Source organism: Camelus ferus, chromosome 5, assembly GCF_009834535.1.
Source record: "Camelus ferus isolate YT-003-E chromosome 5, BCGSAC_Cfer_1.0, whole genome shotgun sequence".
In the NCBI taxonomy this organism is placed as follows: Eukaryota; Metazoa; Chordata; class Mammalia; order Artiodactyla; family Camelidae; genus Camelus; species Camelus ferus.
This window is the reverse complement of record NC_045700.1, coordinates 10,151,227-10,170,464: the sequence shown is the minus strand read 5'-3', so window position 1 is coordinate 10,170,464 and position 19,238 is coordinate 10,151,227. Positions and strand designations below refer to the sequence as shown.

The 19,238-nt window shown below is 32.5% G+C and overlaps 1 protein-coding gene across 4 annotated transcripts in view; it reads left to right on the top strand.

The window, feature by feature from the left end:
- The window catches only part of PTPN4 (protein tyrosine phosphatase non-receptor type 4), a 152,297-nt gene that overhangs the window by 87,927 nt on the left and 45,132 nt on the right, over positions 1-19,238 (top strand). For all 4 annotated transcript variants that reach the window (XR_004319755.1, XM_032479295.1, XM_032479296.1 and 1 more), the window contains 5 exons: positions 3,543-3,606; positions 6,783-6,955; positions 11,098-11,166; positions 17,714-17,839; positions 18,911-19,069. Coding sequence is in view for 3 of the 4 variants with exons in the window: in XM_032479295.1 (XP_032335186.1) it covers positions 3,543-3,606; positions 6,783-6,955; positions 11,098-11,166; positions 17,714-17,839; positions 18,911-19,069 (591 nt within the window). In the remaining variant the exon portion in view is untranslated. The remainder of the gene's footprint in view (positions 1-3,542; positions 3,607-6,782; positions 6,956-11,097; positions 11,167-17,713; positions 17,840-18,910; positions 19,070-19,238) is intronic.

Below are 19,238 nucleotides of genomic sequence, written 5' to 3'. Positions count from 1 at the left end.
GAATTATTTTATAGCTGAAAGTTTGTACTTCTAAATTCCCTTTACCTATTTTGTCTTTACATGAACCCGCCTCCCCTCTGGAAACCACCAGTTTGTTCTCTGTATCTGTGAGTCTCTTTCTGTTTTGTTTGTTTTGTTTTTTTAGATACCACATAAAAATTAAATCATACAGTATTTTCCTCTTTCTAGTTATTTCTCTTAGCATAATACCTTTTGATCTATCCACATTGCCAGAGTTCATTCTTTCTAATGGCTAAGTCACATCCCATTATACGTATGTACGTATGTATGTGTATATGTGTACACATACCACATCTTCATCTATTCATTATCAATGGACACTTAGGTTGTTTCCATGTCTTGGTTGTTACAAACAGTGCTGTGATGAGCATAGGGGAACATAAATCTTTTAGATGTACTATTTTTATTTTCTTTGGGTAAGTACCCAGAAGTGGAATTGCTGGATCATATGGTAGTTCTATTTTTAGATTTTTGAGGAACCTCCATACTGTTTTCTATAGAGGCTGCACCAATTTACATTCCCACTAACAGTGAATAAAGATTCCCTTTTCTTCACACCCTCACCAACAATTGTTTTTTTCTTGTCTTTCTGATAATAGTGATTCTGAGAGGTGTGAGGTGATATCTCATTGTAGCTTTGATTTATATTTCTCTGATAATTAGTGATGTTGGGCACCTTGTAAGATCCCTGTTGGCCATCTGTACGTCTTTGTAAAAATGTTTATTCAGGTTCTCTGTCCACTTTTTAATTGAGTTTGTTTTTGATGTTGAGTTATATGAGTTCTTTATATATTTGGATATCATCCCTTTTGCTGTCCTTACCTGTGGTGACATACCAAATAAAATATTACTGAGCCCAATATCAAAGTGGTTACTGTCTATGTTTTCTTCTAGGACTTTTATGATATCAGGTATTACATTTAGGTCTTCAGTCTATTTTGAGTTTATTTTTATATATGGTATAAGAAAATTGTCCAGTTTCATTCTTCTGCCTGTAGCTGTCCAGGTGTCCCAACACCATTTATTGAAGAGACTATCTTTTCTCCATTGTATATTCTTGCTTCCTCTGTTGTAGATTAATTGATCATATGAGCATGGGATTATTTGGGGGCTCTGTATTCTGTGTGATCTGTGTGTCTGTTTCTGTGCTAGTACCAGACTGTTTTGATTACTGTAGCTTTTTAGTATAGTTTGAAATCAGGGAGCACGATACCTCCAGCTTTGTTCTTTCTCACAGTTGCTTTGGCTATTCATGTTTTTTATGGTACCATTCAAGTTTGTTCTATTTCTGTGAAAAATGTCATTTTTATTCTTACGCTTTCACTTTTCCCTTATCACATTTTATGTATTTGATGACATATTTTACATCTTTTTTTTTTGTATCTCTTAGCTAGTTATTTTAGTTTTAGTTGATTATATTACTTTTGTATTTTAACCTTCATACTAGCTTTTTTAAAAAAAATTTTATTGAAGTATAGTTGATTTACAGTGTTATGTTTCAGTTGTACAGTGAAGTGATTCAGTTACATATACAGACAGATAGATATAGATATAGATATATAGTCTTTTTCAGATTCTTTTCCATTATAGGTTATTATAAGATACTGAATATAGTACCCTGTCCAATACAGTAGGACCTTGTTGTTTATCTATTTTATATATAGTAGTGTATATATGTTAATCCCAAACTACTAATTTATCCCCCTACCATTCCCCCTCTGATAACTATAAGTTTGTTTTCTATGTCTGTGAGTCTATTTCTGGTTTACAAATTAAGTTCATTTGTATCATTTTTTTTTTTTAGATTCCACATGTAAGTGAGACTATGATATTTGTCTTTCTCTGACTTACTTCACTTAATATAATAATCTCTACATCCATCCATTTTGCTACAAATGGCTTTATTTCATTCTTTTTTTATAGCTGAGTAATAGTCCATCATATATATGTGTGTGTGTGTGTGTGTGTGTGTGTGTGTGTGTAGCACATCTTCTTTATCCATCCGTCTGTTGATGGGGTACCATACTGTTTTGATTATTAGATCTGTAGTATAGTCTGATGTCAGGGAGAGTGATTCCTACAGCTCCATTCTTCTTTCTCAAAATTGTTTTGGCTATTCAGGGTCCTTTGTGTTCCCACTCAATTTTTAACATTTTTTTGTTCCAGTTCTGTGAAAGATGCCACTGAGAACTTGATAGGGATTGCATTGAATCTGTGGACTGCCTTGAGTAGTATGGTTATTTTAACAGTATAAATTCTTCCAATCCATAACATGGTATATCTTTCCATTTCTTTATGTCATCTTCAATTTCTTTCATCAGTGGCTTATAGTTTTCCAAGTATAGATCTTTTACCTCCTTGGATAGGTTTATTCCTGGGTATTTGATTCTTTTTGATGCAGTGGTAAATGGGATTATTTCCTTAATTTTTCTTTTTGTTAGTTCGTTCATAGTGTATAGAAATGCAACAGATTTCTGTATATTAATTTTGTATTTTGGGGTTCTTACGATTTTTGTTCTGTGCTTATATTGCCCATCTTTTTTCCTTTCTTCTTTATCCATTAGAGCTTTTAGCCTATTACTTAGCTTTTCAAGTGTTTCTCAGGTTTTTGCTCCACCCTTACATGGGTCAGGATGGGTAGAGTGGGAGTTAGGCTTGATAATATCCCCAGCAGGTTCTGTTCTGTTTAACTAGTTTCCCCTAAAGGCAGACCTTTGTAAGAACAGAGTGCTCTGACCTATTTCAACATGGTTCTTTCCCCCCTTTCCTGCCAGAAACCCAAGAGTATTTTTCTCTGATATTTACTTTCAGAGTCTGGTTGAGATTCTCAAGGTTAATCTCACAATATTATCAGCACCCTCCTATGACTGGGTCCCCTTGGAGTTTTTAACTCTTGGAGTTGGTCACGCTGAGCCTTCAACAATTTATAAATTACAGTTTAGATTTCATACCCCAGCACTGGTTCCTCTCTCAGTTTCTGCTCATGAGTCTCTTCTCTTGTAAGCTGTGTTTCCCTATACTCAGCTGTTAGTCTCTCAAGTCTTGGAGGTAGAAGTTTCCCTTGTTCTCTCCCCTTTCTTTTGGATCCAAGAGGAGTTGCTGATTTTCAGTCTGTTGAGTTTTTTATTTGTTGTTAGGATGGAGGGATCATTTCCAAGCTCATTACATGCATAAGCAGAAAACTACTTTAGTTTCAAAGAATCAATAAATACATTATTGGTATTTTTGGAATTTTAACTTTTGATATGTGTTTTTATGTATTTTAGATATAAAATTGGGAAGTGTTAGTTCACACTAAATATTCTAATAAAACTTTCCTCAATTGAGCACATAAATTCTAATTATTTTTTCATGAATCACCAAAAACTTTAGATTCTTTATGTACTGTATATATGTATTTATAATTAAATTTTTAGATGTTATTCTGTATATAGTTTAAATATTTTTTAATTACTTTTTTGTTAATACTGTCATCTTTATTCAATTATTCATGCACTCCAATTCATTCTCTTTTTATCCAGGTTGAAGATTGTAAAAATTTCTTTCAAGTGCAAACAATTTTTTATTCAACTTAGAAAAGAATTGGTGAGTGTGGATCTAATACTTATTAAATTGAGTCTTTTAAGAAATAATTAGTCATTCATGACAGAACTTTTAGTGAGAGTAAAAGTGTTGTTAATACTGTTGATAATTGCCTACTGAGTTAATTAATTCACGTTTTATGAAAAGTGTATTTCCCAGTGTTTCTGAAGCCTTTTTTTTTTTTTTTTTTGATGGAGGAAGGTAATTAGATTTATTGATTTATTTATTCTTAGAGGAGGTACTGAGGATTGAACCAGGACCTCATATATGCTAAGCACTTGAGCTATACCACTCAGCTCTACCACTTGAGCTATACCCTCCCCTATGGTTCTGATTTAAAGATATTCTGCATATCCATCCTGCTATCTCTTGAACTTAGAAACTGATCTCAATTGTGATGTTCATTCTTGGTCCCCAGAGTACATCCATGAAGTCAGTAACTGAGCATTTTATATGTCCTTTTTCTTTTCCCTTTTTTTTTGTTTTTTTGTTTTTTTGTTAACTAGCGCTTCCTTTCATGTATACATTCATTTCATTTTAGGGAACCTGAGTGTTTAGTTATGTTTCCAGTTTATGAATGTTTAGTACATTTCCTCCCTTTGTTGAAGTGGTAATGTCCTTTTTATATATTAAATACAGCATATTGAGTTATGGAAAGTACAGTGTTGGAAAGAATTTCACCTTATAAATGATTTTATCTATTTCATCAAATTAAACTAACCATATCCTTTGACTTAGAATATTATAAGTCTTGACATATTAATGCACATTTCAGGATATTTATATGTGTATATGTATGTAAAATGTATTCATAACCTTAAAAATATTTTTGAGTCAGATGTATTTTATCAGAGGGTATTGATCTACTAAGTGACTATGTTTCATCATTTATACTCACAAAATATGGAAGTTTTTTTCAAGAAGGTTTTTATTGAAGTAAAACTAAGTATAGTGCTTGGTAAGTATATCATATATACTGTTATTATGTAGGACATTACTTATACCCCAGAAGCTGTTATTAGTGGCCCACTAGCAGTCATTAACTTTTCTCAAGATAAACATTATTCTCATTTGTAACATGTGGATTAGTTTGTTTATTTTTAAGCTTTAGAAAATGAAATCCTAATGTTTTCTTTTTGTCTCCCTTCTTTGCCTTGACATTGTGGGATTCATCCATGTTGTTACACATAGCAATAGTTTTTCCCATTGCTGTGTGGTATTCTACTGAATGAATATAGCATAAATTAGTTATTCATTCCTACTGTGTTAGTGGACAACTTTGCCATTTCCAGGTTTTGGCTATTATGACTAATATTGTTAGTGAACATTCTTGTACCTGTTTAAAAATGTTGACTGAAATATAATGAATCATGTCTGGAAACTAGAGAACAAGTATTTTACTTTAAATAATTATATTGGTAAGAGGCAGTGTTGAAGTCAACCTTTCTAATTTGCTTCCCATTATAGTAGTATTGTTATTAGTAATAATAAGAAGAATATTTATTATTATTTATTGAAGTATTACTATGTGCCTAGTAATATATGAACCATTTTCTTATCACTTCATCTTCACAACCATTCTCTGAAGTAGTGTTGTTGCATACAAAGCAATTGTTAAGCATAATTAAGACTTGCCTGGTGATCAAGAAATGGTATTTTAAGCATATTGTCTTCTAATATCATAGTTTAATATTTATACATGGGCATTTTACTATATTTTAGTTATGGAAAGTATCTTCATGATCTTTTGATAGGCAAAGATTTTGTTAATAGGGCATAGAAGGAAAAACTAACCTTAGAAGAAAAGATCAATAACTTGGACTGTGTTAAAATTAAGAACTATGTTCATCAAAAGACATCATTTAGAAAGTAAAATAGCACAGAATATGTGTATAATACACACACAGATATACACCATGTCCTCGGTTGTATATCCAGACCAATTCAGAAACATGCTAATGACTTGAACAGACACTTCAGAAATCCACGTGGCCTATATAACGTGACAAAGTGTTGAACCTTATTAAACTTCAGGGAAGTACAAATTATCACTAAAATATGACAAGTATTTTTGTGTATGTGTGTAACCAGAAGCATGCACTGCTGGTAGGAGGGAGCATATACTGGTATAATCATTTTAGAAAACTGTTGGGTAATATCTAGAATACATGCGTATCTGTGATCCAATGACAGAAATTAGCACATCAGACAAAATATAGGGATGAGTGTATATATAGGAGCAATATTTTATATCACCAAACTAGAAACATCAAATATGTATCAACAATAATAGAATACTATGTAGAATGAAAATGAGTCAATTACTACTTCACAATTACATGGATGAATACAGAAACATAATACTGAACAAAAGAAGTCAGACCTAAAGACATACATGTATGATTCCATGTATATAAAGTTGAAAAACAAGCATAACTAATCTATAACATAACAAAAGTCAGAAGAGTGCTCATATTTGTGAAGGTAGAAAGGGAAGACAAGGGATACTTCAGAGGTGCTTGTAATGATCCATTTCTTGCTCTGGCTGACGGTTCAAAGGTTGCACTCATTGTGTGAAAATCAATCATAAATCCACGTAGGACATGTATGTCTTACTATATGTGATTTTCTTCAGTGGAACTATTTATTTAAATAGTCATTTGTGCCAGATTTTTAAAGAAAAATTAACGAAATGCTTCTGTTCTACTATTATTTTAAAATACAAGTTTCAAAATAGTGTTCAGGACTGCTGAATGTTTTTATTTACTTATTTACAGTCTTGACAGATTTATAAATTTAGAGATATTTTTGAAAGGTGTGTTGATATATCTTAATAAGTTTAATTTGTGGGCCAGGATTATAGTTTGAACCAATTATAGCTAGTAAGTTTTTTATATATATATACAAACAGTAAATTTTTAAAACAGTTATGTATCAATTTTTAAATTTATTTCTAACTATGTTCTAAAGTGAAAGTTCCTAAGAGTTGTAATATTGCTGAATGACATCCAGATTTTGCATACCTTTCCATTTATTTTACTGCTTTTTTACTGGAAGCAACAAAGATACTTGAGGGATTAGTGTTTGTAAGGCTAGAATATTTATCTGTAAAAAGTAAATTAAATGGAGCATTAGATCCTGACATTTTCATATTTTCTTCATTTTATCATTTATTACAGCATGAATCTAGAGAAACATTATTGGGATTTAACATGGTGAATTACAGAGCATGTAAAAATTTGTGGAAAGCATGTGTAGAACACCACACATTCTTCCGTTTGGACAGACCTCTTCCACCTCAAAAGAATTTTTTTGCACATTATTTTACATTAGGTTCAAAATTCCGGTACTGGTAAGTATTGCTTATGCTTTGATGCTTTACTGTTGGATTTTTCCTCCCTATAAAATAAAGACTACTTTATTGAACTATAGAGTCTTTATTACTCACACATACCCACTGAGTCAAAATCTGCAAGGAGTGTGGTCCCTTTGTCTGTATTAGCAAAAAGTTCTATAGGTTCTCATGATATAACCAGACTTGAGAAACCTGTTCCATTGACTGTATTCCAAGCCATTATTTTCTAAATAAATCAGCTATGTTTAATTATTTACAGTCTAGGCATGCTATAATTTCCATTGTATCCTTGTTAAATATTTACAGAGAGCGCCTCTGTTTCTCATTTGTTTTTTATTAGGATTGGATATTGGTTTTCGTCAAATGCTTTTTCTGCAACTATTACGATGATCATAAGGGTTTTCTTTTTGGTTTGTTTATGTGATAAATTACATGGATTGAGTTTCAGGTGGTAAACTAACCCTATATTCCTGGGAGAAACCCCACTTGGTTATGATTTATTATTCTTTTTATATATTATTTAATTTGCTTACATTTTCTTCAGAATTTTTGCATTTATGTTCATGAAGGATATTTTTCTTTAATTTTCTTTTATTATAATATTATTATCAGGTTTGGTTTCAGGGTAATTTTGGCTTCATTGAACGAGTAGGGAATTACTCCCTCATTTTTAGTTTTCTAGAAGAGTTTCTGTGGTGATTTTATTTCCTTTAAAAATATCTGATAGAATTTTCCAATTAATCCACCTAGGGAAGAAGTTTTATTCATAGAAATCTTTTGAACAATGCATTCAAATTCTTTAATACATATGAACCAGTTCGGGTTTTCTCTTTCTTCCTGGGCAAGCTTTGGTAGTATATGTTTTTCAAGGAATTTATCTATTTTGTCTAAGTTTTTGAAAGTTTTTGGCATAAAGTTTGTAACACTCCCCAATTATAGTTTCAGTATCTCCAGAATGTAGTAATGTCATTTCTCTCATTCTTGATATTGGTAATTTGTATCTTTCTCTTTTTTTACCTTATAAGTCTTGCTAGAGGTTTATCAGTTTGGATTAAAGATTTCACTGTGAATGCCAAATAAAACTTTTCTTCAGGCTTGTGTATAGCTTGTGGGCCACCCTTTGTCTACCAAGTCTCAAAGGAAAAAGGTGACTGAAAAATACTTAATCTTAACCAGGTTCCCATTCAAGTCTAAAGTCAATAGATAAGCATTATCAAATATATAAAACTTCAGGGAATGTAACATTCCTGAGCCCAATTTGAAAAGAAGAAATTAATGGTGAAATTAAGCTATGTAAGAGATAAATCACAATAACTCAAGAAGAATCTTGGTGAAAGAACTAAGAATAGAGATTAAATTCTTTAAATATGGAACCAATCCTTGACAACTATAAGAATTATAACTATAGAATAGAATTAAAATGTTATAAACTTTGACGAGGTAGAAGTAATGGTATAACTAAGAAATAATAATATAACTAAGAAAACAAGAGGGAAGCAAGGGACTAGTAAAATATGAGAATCTGTATTAATAAAAATTAAATGTTAACACACTAATTTTTTAAGGTTTTCCTGACCTTTTTATTATCCTCCTCCTCCCTCTTCTTTTAAAATGAATGGCAGCATTTTTATTTCCTTTAATTCAAGGGAAATCCTTTTAATATTGTTTTCATTGTGACATATATAGCATTATCACATTGTGATAGAATTCTATTTATAGTCTTTTCTGTGTAGCCTCTTCTATGTATATATAGAGTTTCAGAATAATTTTTACCTGTTCATAATGGAGATTATTTCTTAGGGGTAAGTCTATGGCTAAATCTGTTTACTTTTTTTGTTATGCTTTTATATATTGCTTGAATTGCTTATAATAAGCCTATATTCTCTCCCCAATTGGTATTTCTCATTGTCCTAAAGATGAATATCTTACTGTCAGAATTTAGTGTTCTTAGATTATGGTACAGTTTTGCATTTTGTTCTAATAATGCTAGACTCCTAAAGAATAATATTATGGATAATATGAAATATAAACACTTAATTTCTCCCTCGTATTTGAATTTTATCTTTATATTTTTAATTACAAAATTCAACTAGTTAATTTAGCCTTTTGAGTAATAATGTCCTCCTCGCTGGAAAATTAATGTATCAGTCAGGGAAACAGAAAGCCATTTTGATTTTTCAAATAAAAGCAATTTCATTGAGGCCTTTGGTTACACAGGTGTGAAAAACGCTGGAAAAGCAAAAGGAGGGGGGTTTTGGAGAAGCAAACAGGTAGAATGGGTAATGACTTAGGATCAGAAGCTTGTGTTACTTCTAGGCTGGAGTCTGCAAGCCTAGACCTGCTAATGTACTGTTAGAGGCATTGTCACAGGCAGTTCTGGATCTGCCAGAGAGGTGCTGCTTCGATCAGGGATGGTGCCACCCACAAGGTTCGGTTTCTCTGTGTCCTATCCCCACTGTTGTTACAGTAGCTACCGGCATCTGCCAGTCACCTGCTTTTGACTTGCCCCACTTTCTGATCTCCCACCAAAAAAAAAGCAGAACCTAACAGAAAGCCAACCTGCAGAGGGACTTCGAAGATGGAGTTTGTTGTCTCACAGCCTCTAGAAAACTTAGGAGAGCAGAGACGGACAGGATTGAGGCCTATAATAGCTCAGTTGACCTTAAATTAAATTAGTGTATATAAGTAAACCATGTATGTTTATAGTTGTAACAGGTGAGTTTTTTGTTTATAGTCCTTTACATATCCAAAAGACCTTTTAATCATCAAAATGATTAATAATCTTGTCAATGAGGTAGGAATGGTAGCATGACAAATGTTTATCTGAGCACAGTCCTATGACTAATGGATACACATTAACTGTCTGCCTTTTTTCCTCGTAATAAGCAGTGGTTGGGAGTGCTAGAACTTTTACAATACTTGAAATGTAGTATTATTAAGACGGAGAGTTGGAACTTGGAATATCAGAGCATTTACTACTTCCTCTACCAAACTCTTCACACACACACCCTTCTTATCTCCGTTCCAAAATATCCAGGGGATTACAATCATTGTTTTAATGTAGGAATACAAACAGTGGTGAACCTTAATCCATTACCTGGTTCACAATTGCAAGTACAGTTTACCTTTTTAGAGGAAATACAGTTTCTTAAGAAACTTCAACTTACCTAAATTTTAAAATTGTGGTAATGTTTTTGACTTTTACATTAAAATGGCAACAAACAGATTCTGTTTACATTTATCTATACTTATCCATGGAAGATGATCTTAAAATTGTTTGCTTAGCGTTGGAAACCTCTATTGGGCTGCTTTTATATGCATTAGATTTCTTTTTATGTAAATAGTTATATTTGATATACTAGGCATTTATGTTCATTCACTCTTAAATAATGTGATGTGTCAAGCAACAAATTCACTGAGAACCAAGTTTTTATAAACAAATCTGTTCAGAACACATTGGAGTACCACAGAGGAAGATCAGTTCCCATGCATGAACAGTGTGTTTGCTAGTCAAGTCAGCTTCAAAACAAATCCTCTGTCATACCCAACTCCCAGCCATATTTCTGTTCTTAGTTCTTTCCTATATAAAAATACCTGGAGTTGCCTGCATCTGGGCATGGAGGGATTTGAGGCTGTACCTATGATCATTATCAGGAGACAAGGAAGGAAAGCTTGCTCAAGGAAAAAGCAGTTCTTCAAGATCCCCCAATTTTTCAGGCCCTTGATTAAAGAGTAGTAGCCAAAGCACAGACATATGGGATGAGGGCAGGGCTTAGATGAGCTGGGACATAGCAACCTATCTCTGAGTCTAGTGGGAGTGCCTTTCCACGGCATAGCAGAGAAGGAATTCGTCTCATACAAAATTATTTCTTTCATAGTCACTCTCAAATAAAGGAATATCTGAAAACAAAGTTTTATTGTAGCACATCATTGTTCATTAATGGAAGAAATGTAATTAAGCTTCATCTGTTCACATAGAGCTGAAATGTAGTCATTCTTTCCTTTTACCCTCTGCTCCCTTTTCTCCACTAGAAATAGCTTGTCTCTTATGAAATTGTAATATAGTCATCTTGTATATTGTCATTTTATCTCATAGTTCTCTTTAAGATTTTTATTATTGCACGTCTTATGTATTTCAGTGGGAGAACTGAAGTCCAGTCAGTTCAGTATGGCAAAGAAAAGGCAAATAAAGACAGGATATTTGCAAGGTAAGCCACTTCTGTTTCAGTTTCTGAATTTTTTTAAAAGCAAGGTTAAAATTATTAAAAGCTCTTTTTCCAAATATGATTACAGAATTATCACATGATCCTTTCTTCAAGTAAGCAATAAATTATGTTGAAGGAATAATGAAACAGTTTGTCTAGTTTACTCAAACTTTTTTTTAGTGGGCTAAATTAATCCTGTGCCAAGCATTATAGCTCTGACTAGGCTGAATCAGGTATTATTTTATTAATATAACATTTTGTTGGAAGGTTTGTTTCCCTTTTGTTAACATTTTTAAGAAACATGATGCCTCACTTCATATATTATCCAGCCCATTTCTGTATTTATTTAATTCATGTTAAGAAATAAGTTGCTTTTTATTTTGGTGCCATTTTGTTATCTTTGTTTTTTAAGATGTGATAATAGCCAGTTTGTCTTTTTTTTTTTCTTTTTTTGAGTAAAAGAAGATTTATTCAGAAAGATGTACACTCCATAGACCAAGTGTAGGCCATTTCAGAAGGCCAGGCAGACCACAAGGCATGGGGGCGGTGTGTTTAAAGCAAAAGTAGATACACTCTCCATAGACAGAGTGCAGGCCATCTCAAAAGGCAAGAGAAAGGCCACCAGTTTGCTTTTCAGTGAGTAAGGTGACATGATCAGATTTATGATTTAGAAAAAAGTTTTATGAGCAAGAATAGAGAATAAATTAGAAGTAAAGACTGGGTACCCAGAGACCATTGGATCATTGCAGTAATCCAGAGGTAAGTGAAGAAGGCCTGAACTAAAACATTGGTAATGAAATGGTTAATAGGGAACAAATTTGAGGAACATTTTTTTGTGGGTAGAACTAGCAGGAGTTGTTGAGGTGGAGGTCTGTGAGATACAGGAGTATCTGAAAAGACTATCGGATTTGAGTGACATACAATGGATAGGGGTTACAGGAGAGAGAACAAATTTGTGATGGAGAAAGGAGTTAAGCTAGCACAGGTCTAGTCTGAGATGCCCAAGCAACAATCTAACAGGATTATCCGGTAGATGGTTAAATAATCAGATGCAGAGCTCTGACAGAGGGAGACTGACCAAATTGGTGGCAGCAAATATTTATTGAAGACCTACTCTGCTGAGCATTGTTTCAGGACCTGAGAATACAATGACGAATAAGATATACATCTTAGTCTCATGGAGCTTAAATTCTGATGATGCAACAGATACCTAATATAAGTAAAGGACTGAGCCAGTGGAAGGCCATAGAGCTGGAGCCTGCTTGTTATGTTTCAGGAAGAGTTGGCCAATAATGGGCCAGGGTGAGCAAGGCAATGGGAGAGGAGATGGTTAGAGAGGTAAGAAGCAGCCTGAATTTGAGAATATGAAAACTAATATATGTATGTATATGCATGACTGGGACATTGTGCTGTCCACCAGAAATTGACACATTGTAAGTGACTGTACTTCAATTAAAAAAAACAAACAAACAAAACCCAAAAAACAAAGTGAAAGCAGCAGCCTGAATTTGAATGGCCCTAGGTTAGAAATGGTAAGGATTTAGGATTTTCAGTAGAAGCCATTAGGGGCTGAGAGCATGGAAGGGATATAAACTGACTTGCATTTTTAAAAATGTGGTGGAATTCTTTTGTTTTTGAGTGATAAACTGAAGTATTTACAAATATATGATTTCTAGGATTTGCTTAAAAATAATTGGACTGAGAGGGCTAGAGGAAGTGGTAGAGATAAAACAAGATTCACCATGATAATAATTGTTGAACCTGGGTCCTGAGTGCCCAGGGTTTTTTAAACTATTCTCTCTGCTTTACGTTCATGTTTGAAATGTTCCCAAATAAAAATTTGAGGGAGGGTGGAAGATCGACCTGTAAACTGTGATAGAATCTCTGTATAGTAGGTGAGTGGAAAGAGGATGGCCAGTTAATCAAATTATGGCTGACATTTATTTTGTACTTAACTGTGTCAGACAATTTTTGTATATTAACTCAAAATCCCCGTAACTCAATGAGTTAATAAATCCATTACAGATGAGAAAACTGAACAAGGTTGAATAATTTACCTGAGATTATACAGATAGTAACGGATGTAGTCAGGATTCTAACCCAGGCATTCCAGGTTCTAACCCACGCTTTAACCTTTATACAGTAGTTTTTGTTGTTCTGCGTGAGAGCTGAATGCTTAACTCCTTTCGTGTCTCAGGGATGTGAAAGATGATCCTGTTTATTGCCCTTCTCCTGCACTAGAATGTAAGCTTTAGGAGGGCCGGAGTTTTGTGTATTTTACTCACTGCAGTAGCCATAACTCTCTAATGTTTGGAATATGGTAGATGTTCTTTAAAAGAAGCGGTGTATTTTCAGTGAAAATGGCTTAAAGAGGGTAAGTCCTTTAAGACTTCTTGTGCTTGGATTCTACTGCCTTTGGAGGTCTGAGAGTTTTAATAAATGAGAATTAAGAGAATTTTGCTTTTGATTTTACCTTAATTTTGCTCTTAGTCTTTATCCAAAAGACCTCCCTGCTTTGTTTCTAGAGTAAAATTTGTTTTTTTTTTTCCTCTTAAAGTAGAAATTGCTTTATTGTTTTTTCTACTCATAAAAGGGATAGCTTATTATTTTTCTTAAAGTTCCAGTAACGCAAAATAATGTAAAGAAAAAACGTGACCCCAACACAGTCATTTAAAATTTTTTTGGTATTTAGTATTCAGGATTTTACCATGTATACACTCACAGAGATACTTATATGTATAATGTATATATTTTATTTGTTTTAAAATTGTTTTATACTTTCTGTTGCTTTTTTTTTTTTCACTTGACATATCGGTAATTTTCTTTGATGTTGAAAAATCTAGTCATTTATAATGTCAGTAAATCTTAAACAGTTAAATCCTTTTATCCTAAGCTGTAGATTCAACTTTAAGATTCTTCCCTTTATCCTGGCACATATCTGCCTCCAGAGCCAGAGTCATTGCTAAGACTGTCTGAGGCTGTGCCAGTACTATGCCCAGAATGCTTGTAAAAATAAATAATAAATAATATTATGAGTTCTTTGGAGTAAGGACATTTGAAACAAATCATTAAAACATGATTTTTATGTGTTGAATAATAAAAATTTTCTTCATTCTGGCTTACCCTCATCTTGATTTGTCTATGAATAATCTACCTAACAGGAAAATTGTCAGTGAAAAATGCCTTGATACAGGAAAGATTTAGCTGGTCAGGGCTATAGCATTTTGCTATGGTAAGTTTGATTGAATTTGAATGATCAATTCATTTCAGTATTTGTTCAAGAAAGTTTTCAAATGGATTTATTATATCTTTATGTTTAGATTTATTGTCTATTTCTCTATTAAATATAAATCTTGGTGTCATGTTAGTGGCCTGGTTATTTCAGAAAGAAGGAAAAAAAAGTAAGAACACAGAGATGTCTACCCTAACAGATATGGCTACTGAAATTATTCAAATTCCTCCTTTTTGCAGTCTTAGCTACCCTTGTTTCCAGTTAGAAAGTACTAAGGACCTGTACAAAGGTAATATGTATAGTAAAATGTTAATTTGAAGACATTTTCCTTGAAATTGCTCTTGAGAAAGAAATAATTTCCTTCCTATCAACTTTGTTTTAACTTAAAATGTATATATTTGTTCTAGTTCTTAGTACTGTAACTCCCTTCAGACTTGTTAAAATCAAAATAAATATTTTTCTGATTCTTTTCTGTTAAAACTGCACCGTAACAAAATACTTACACTTTTTTATTCTTTCCCTAACAAGAAGCTTAACTTTTTTCCTTACTTGATATTTATAAAAATACTGAACATGATTTTATAACTAGTTCTACTATAGTAATATCCTAATATGAATACTAAATCATAAGTGTTTATATATTAATGTTAATATCACATGCAAATGACTATGTGTTAATGCTTTAATATTTTTGATCATATCAGATTTTGAGAAATATGAAGATAGTTATACTTGTGTTTTAGTTTTTCATCTTACATATGCATCATTAAAATGTGAAATTGTCTAACAGGTTATTTTATAAAACAAATATGCAGTATTCAATGAGTAGTAGACCTAAAATTTCCAATATAATGAGTCCCAATTAACTGTCCTGTTTCTTTTTTTATGCTGGAATTTTGTGAATCTTCCTTGAAATAATAAGTTATCAGGTAGAATGAGGTTTTAATAGTCTGGTTTTATGATCCCACTGTTTCTGAAAGACTAAGCTTTTCTGGGATTGTGATGATCTGATGCATATCCATCAAAATATTCTAATGGTTTTAGGAATTATTAAATTATTCTCTTAGAGTGTTACAGAATTCTAGAATTCTTGTCCACTCCTTGGACTTCTAGTTGGCAGTATAAACAGAAACTCTTTGAATTGCTTTCATACTTTTTCAATTATCATGTAATACCTAAGAAGAAAGCAAAAGAGTATTCCCACGCAACAGAAAAATAAGGTGCCATGATCAGAAAATAAATTTACCACATTGCAAACACACTGATGAAGTGTGGTATTTTTTTCTCTGAAATTTCCACACTCAACAGGAAACATAGACAGCAAGCTTAAATGGGTGGGTCTCTGAGGTTAAACTGTTAATAAAATAAAATACTTTGAAATTTAGTTTTAAATGCAAAGCTTTTCCAACCATGGTTAGTTTATTTAACAAGAGTAAAGTGTTCTGATGCTTTATACTAGGTGAGTATAACTGCATTTTTTTTTTCCTCCTTCAAATGACTCTTTCCTTCTTTTAAAAAATGAAATAGTTGATCTCCTGACTGTGGTTTGTGAACTCACTTACAGTTTACATTTAGTAATCCAGTGTGTGAGGAAGAATAGTTTATTAACATTAAGAATTACCATCAGTAGAAGAGCCATAAGTGCTATTTCTTTTAATAATCTTTACTTCATTAAAAAAAAATCTAATACATGAGATAATGTATTTTTACTTTAATTGTGACTGATAGGAACATTTGCACTGCAATATAAGGGAGTTGGACTAAATGGTATCTTGGGTTATCCTCAAATCAGAAAATCCTGTAATTTAAACTCATGACTATGGGAAATGCTTATGCTTAATTTACTTTGAATTCATTTATGCAAAATGAAATCTTAGTCAATGACTGTTTTAAAAATTGATAACATTACATATGTCTCTTTTAGAAAATGTTCAATATTTTTAAATTAATGAGATGGCAGCCAACTATACCTCAAAAAAATTAATAAATAAATAAAAGGAAAGAAAGCATTGTCATTAGGCCAAACTAAAAGATTATGGCTATGAATACATAAAATGATAGGGCACTTTTGTGGTTTGGACTCATAAGTAATTTAAGTTACTTATGGTTTAGTAAAATTAATAGATTAAAACATTGCACTGAAAATTTGGATACTCATAAATCTTAAAATTCAGAAGGTAGGGAGGGACCTTAGGAGCATACGTTTTACTAGTAGATACATACATTAAGATGTAGAAACCTTAGTGATTTGTCTAAGGGAAGGTCAGAACTAGGATTGATGGTCCCCACTCATTTTAATACTTCCTACTATGTATGTAAATTTTATTGAGGACTCTTGGTCAGTGTCTCCATGCTTTTTAGTCTGGTCTATTTCTATGTGCTTCAGTGTATTTATTACTGAAATACTAAACTATCTAAGTTATTTAGAAGATGACTTACTATATGTTTTTATGTAAGTAGCTTAATTTATTATATTAACCTTCATATTAACTCTACATGTCAAAAAGCTAGCCATTTAAATAGATATCACGTATTTTCCATGAATTTTGGCCACTTTCTGAATTTGCATATAGAATGACTTCAGCTGTTAATTTACCTAGAATTCTAAGGGTTTTTGATCTCTGCAAAGATCAATATCTTTTCTGAAAACATCATTTAATTCTCATCTTTATCACTAGAATAACTGACAATATATAGGTGATAAATCATATCCTTCTCCCCACCATGAGACAAAATAACCTTCCAAGTGTCTCCTGCAGAAGAAGAGAAAAAATCCACTGGTCTACTGCATATAAAAGGGGAAAATGTATAAATAAAATGTAATATACATAATTATCATTTTTGCCCTGTCCTCACTAAGGCAGAGGATCAGGATTTAGGTTTAAGGACATTCAGGTGACAATATGCTATGAATTGTTTAAAACACCCCAAAGTAAGCTAGAGTTCCAGAAACTCTGAAATAGAAATAGACAATATCTATAATATTGATAGTATCTTGGGAAACATTTGATAGCTAACTACTCCATTATTTTTTATTTCTTTCACCTTCCTTTCTTTGTTTCTTCTCTTTTTCTCCTCTTCCCTATTTTTTTTCCTACTTTTTCTAGCCTATCTTTACTTCTTTCTTCATGTAAAGCAGATTTACTGTCTTAGGAAAGTGTTTGATAAACAGCCTCCAAATGCATTAATTTCATGTTAGTAAACTCTTTACTTTTGCTTATCTAGAATATGATCTATTAAGACAAATTCTGAGATTTGGTACATTGTTTGTGGTATAAAAATAAAAGTTTTTACATATTATTTAAATTATTTCTCCAGATCCCCAAGTAAGCCCTTGGCACGGAAATTAATGGACTGGGAAGTAGTAAGCAGAAATTCAATATCTGATGACAGGTTAGAAACACAAAGCCTTCCATCACGATCTCCACCTGGAACTCCTAATCAGTAAGTATCAGGTGTACATTTTGCTAATTTCTAAATTTTTGGCTATATGTTTCCATTGATTGAAAATCGTAACATGTGAAATTTAAATCTTTTGGTCAGACATGATTTTTGTTGCTCCAAGGCATTATTATTTCTTCTTAGCCTGCTGATCATTGTATAAGTGGCATGGAATAGCCTTGGCAAATGAGAGTAGAGAGTGAAATAAAGATGCTTGCTTAACTACAGATTTGATTTTTCCAGTAAGAGTCGCTAGCCAAAAAATCAAGATCCACTAGTAGACTTAAACTGGGGACATGGTTGTTGTTGACATAATCCTTTTCCATGTATATCTCCGACATAATTTCTAGGGGAGCATATATTCTTTGACTATGCTAAGTGATTGTGATTTTCTTGCTTAAGCTCCTACCCCAACTTCTGCTCTGCCATTTTTCATGGTCTAGGAAAAGGGATTTCCAACGTCAGTTCCCACAAGCTTAGCCATAGCTATGCTAAGAAGCTGTGTTACTCAGCACTTCCTGTGTATGTACTTCATTCTAGCATTTCTCACAAAAACTATATGCTTTGATGTAGATAGTAATAATAAGATAAAAAACTCGTACTGGCCAAAGATGTTAATTGTATAATATTAACAAATGTATTATATGTATTATATATGTGTAATTGAGATAATGGTAACCAAATGAATGACAGCACATTGACAGTTCTTGTTAACGCAAAAGTTTGATATACCAAATATTTGAATTTTGGCATGGAATGTAATATTTAAAGAAATCTTTAAAACTTGAAAGACACAAAGTTTTAGTGACTAAAACCTAGAAACATTAAGGTTGGTAGAGAAAATAGATGGCTGAAATAGATAAAATCCTTGTGGCAGATTGGTAACTATAGCTCAGATCTTTGACTTCCTATTCTAAGTTCTTTATGTTTACGTCGTACTGTCTTTGTCAGAGATTCAGCTCAGTAAGATGAGGTTAGGCTTAAAAACACTTTCTAATGCAATCGTATAATTAAGAAACATGAAGATATGAGTTAAAGCACATTTTTACTCAGTTTTTCTTCCTCTTTATGTAGTCGAAATTCTGCATTTACACAAGAGGGAACCCGGTTACGACCATCTTCAGTTGGTCATTTGGTAGACCATGTGGTTCACACTTCCCCAAGTGAAGTATTTGTGAGTCATAGATCTCCATCTTCAACGCAAGCTAATAGCATTGTTTTGGAATCATCACCGTAAGACCTTTTTTTTCATTTACCTTTCTTTTTATAGAAATGCCCCAAATTGTTTTGTTTGAAATGATCTAGGAAATTATCATATTTGACACAAGACTTTATTTATGCAGTGTTTTAAATATTTATCTATTTGTAAATGTGCTTTTTTGTTCCCAGAGGTCTTGGTGCC